Source organism: Rhipicephalus microplus, unplaced genomic scaffold (assembly GCF_043290135.1).
Source record: "Rhipicephalus microplus isolate Deutch F79 unplaced genomic scaffold, USDA_Rmic scaffold_14, whole genome shotgun sequence".
NCBI classification, from domain to species: domain Eukaryota; kingdom Metazoa; phylum Arthropoda; class Arachnida; order Ixodida; family Ixodidae; genus Rhipicephalus; species Rhipicephalus microplus.
The window spans coordinates 35,413,437-35,415,964 of record NW_027464587.1 but is presented as its reverse complement, the minus strand read 5'-3'; the positions used below and the strand labels follow the sequence as shown (position 1 = coordinate 35,415,964).

Here is a 2,528-nt window from a genome sequence, read left to right as displayed (position 1 = left end):
TTTGAAAGTTTGCAAAGTTGGCATTTATTAGGAAATCATTCTTTTTGCATCAAATTGGGGCACAATGAAAAGTACCTTGCCTTGAATGCACTGCAAGTGTCTAGAAGTCCCCTGCACCATAGCTTGGTCCTTCACGGCTCTTGCGGTCAGTGTCCTCAACACGAGCTCTCTTCGCTGTGTTGCGACGGTGTGCCCTCGCTTCTGCAGTTTGCTTCAGGTTCATCTTCCTCATGCGCATGACGTCACAGTGGTCACCATGTGTGGCCAGATCTTGTGAGGGGAGAATTCCAATGCCTTCGAGCACTTCTTCAAAGCCCCTGTGGCCTTTGTTGTACCAGAGTACAGCAAGAGCGGTGGCTGTCTCCACAGTTGTTCTGGAGGCGAACTTTGTTTTTGGACATAGCAGCCATATCTTGCTGTTCAGCGATTCGGCTGCATTCTGTGTCTTGCCATGAAGGCACCGAATAAGGAGTTTCTCCTCTGTAAGGCGCTTGTAGATAGGCATAATTTCCAATCCTTGAGCCTTCGTCAACAGTGGGGTGTGGCGTGGTGCAGGCTCCCCCAGTGCTTCCACACGCTTGTGCTTGCACCACGAATTTGGTCCCGCGGGGCAAAAGTTGTGGCTACTGGCACCATCACTGGAGCAGCAATGAAAATACGATGCCCATATGGCAGTGTACATATTTCGGACACTGTCCTTGTTGCTCGTGAAGGCGATCTTGTAGTATGTTTGTAGTTTTGTTATTGTCGCATCTTTCAGTTTTTTGCCTCGTGGCAGTGGCATTGCCAATTTCCGTAGGGCAGTTCCCAAGCGCTTTGCAACGTGGTTCGTGCACTCTTCTTTGTCAATGGGGGTGTCACAGTATACATTTGCCTCGCAGACTGCAGTGTAGGCCTTGCTGTCACCATCACTTAGGAAGCTGGTGAATCACAGTGGAGTTTCATAAGACAAGGTCCTCCGCCATATATTGACAGCTGCCACAGGTTCCATTGCATGGGATGAGCAGTCAGTGTTTTCTCGGCAAACTGGAAGATGAAAAGCTCGCCATATCTCTTCATCCTCCCCAAGGTCCCTGTGTATACTGCAAGCATGGCAGTAGTTCGAAAGAACTTCAAAATCGAGGCAGAGCCCCGTGTCCAGGGACACGACTGTGTCCACTCCATTGTGGCTTTTATAACCTCTTTTCTGCCAGGTGCCATCAAACATGACTGGCACATCTCTGCCGCCGACTGCGTCCTTCGTGATGTTTCGTGCCTGGTGCAAGTTTTTGCTCACTGCCGTCATCGCCGCACCATGGAGCTTCTTGCAAATGCCGTTGAATGTCTTGTGATGCATCGGGCTCGGAAGACCGAGAATCGCACAAAATCGTGAAAGTTGGTCGTGGCCTGCGCCTATAGCGCGTGCTGCCAGAACTGCCTTCACGTTTACAGCAAAGCTGTCACGCGAGCTGCCGCTGTCAAAACGAGCGCTCGTTCCTTGGTCCTCGGCCGAAGCAGTACGTCTCGACGTGTGCGTGAACGAAAGTGCAGATTCAGGGTAATCAGAATTTTGACAGCACAGTTCGAGGAATGCCGAAAGTCCTTTGCGCTTTCCAGCTGCCTCTCGCACGCCGAGCTTCCGTTCGCGGCAGGTTGGGCATTGCGCACCCGCCACAAGTGCCGTCAGCGCATCGATTTCGCAAAGCAGCATGTTCGAAGTAGCAGCATCTACCGGTCTACGTTTACTCTCGAAGAATCCAATCTTCCTTTTGGATGCACTGACGAATTCCACGGCAGCGGCTATTTCACAACCACTGTCGCAGAGTTCGGTGACGGTGTTAGGCCTATCCGAAGTCGGAGCGTCGGGGCGTTGGTCGGGGGCGACATCGTCGTTCGCTGTCGCTTTGCGAAGCGTCCGACGTTGTTTCCCTCGATACTTGTGGCGAGTTCTGAACTTTCGATTATCTGAACTGCACTTCTTCGGGCTTGCCATGACGCAAAAATGCAGAGAAACGCAGAAAAACTCGATCGCGACGTCCGAGGCTTCGCTCTTTTGCCGGAGAGATAGGAGGGGGAGGAGCGTGGAGCGCACCGCCGTCCAATGGCGGCGTCGCGCTGTGTGCCGCGATATTCAAAACGCGTGAAGGCACGAGACTGGCTACTAGTGGATTATGAAGGATACGGCCTTCGCAGCATGCGTGCATGATTGCAAATGGCGGCCAACGCGTCGTTTTCGCGACAGGACGACGCGAACTTCGCCGTTTTTCGCGACTTTCGCGCATTTCTCGCGTCACCGCTGCCCACTTGGAAGCATTTTTTGATAATTTCTCGTGCGAATTTCAGCTTGATATTTTCAGAAGTAATAGATTATAGTCCAAGGATGCCAATACAACCGGAAAAAAAAAAGCGAAAATTTTCCGGAAAACCGCGACTTTTCGACCCGCGTCTCCCCTTAAGGCCTTCAAAATAAAACAAAACATGGCAAAGGATCATGTGTAAATCATCGATCAATTTTCTTTGCAAATAAAGAGTCGTCGTTGCTACATAGT

General features: G+C 51.2%; 2 protein-coding genes across 2 annotated transcripts; both read right to left on the bottom strand.

The window, feature by feature from the left end:
• Nucleotides 1-784, bottom strand: LOC142784539 (uncharacterized). The gene has a single exon (XM_075882976.1). The coding sequence runs from the start codon at nucleotides 782-784 to the stop codon at nucleotides 101-103; it is 684 nt and encodes a 227-aa protein (XP_075739091.1). The 3' UTR covers nucleotides 1-100.
• LOC142784538 (uncharacterized) lies at nucleotides 1-1,972 on the bottom strand. The gene has a single exon (XM_075882975.1). It carries the CDS (start codon nucleotides 1,970-1,972, stop codon nucleotides 929-931), a length of 1,044 nt encoding a protein of 347 aa, XP_075739090.1. The 3' UTR covers nucleotides 1-928.
• Between the last annotated feature and the right edge of the window lie 556 nt (nucleotides 1,973-2,528).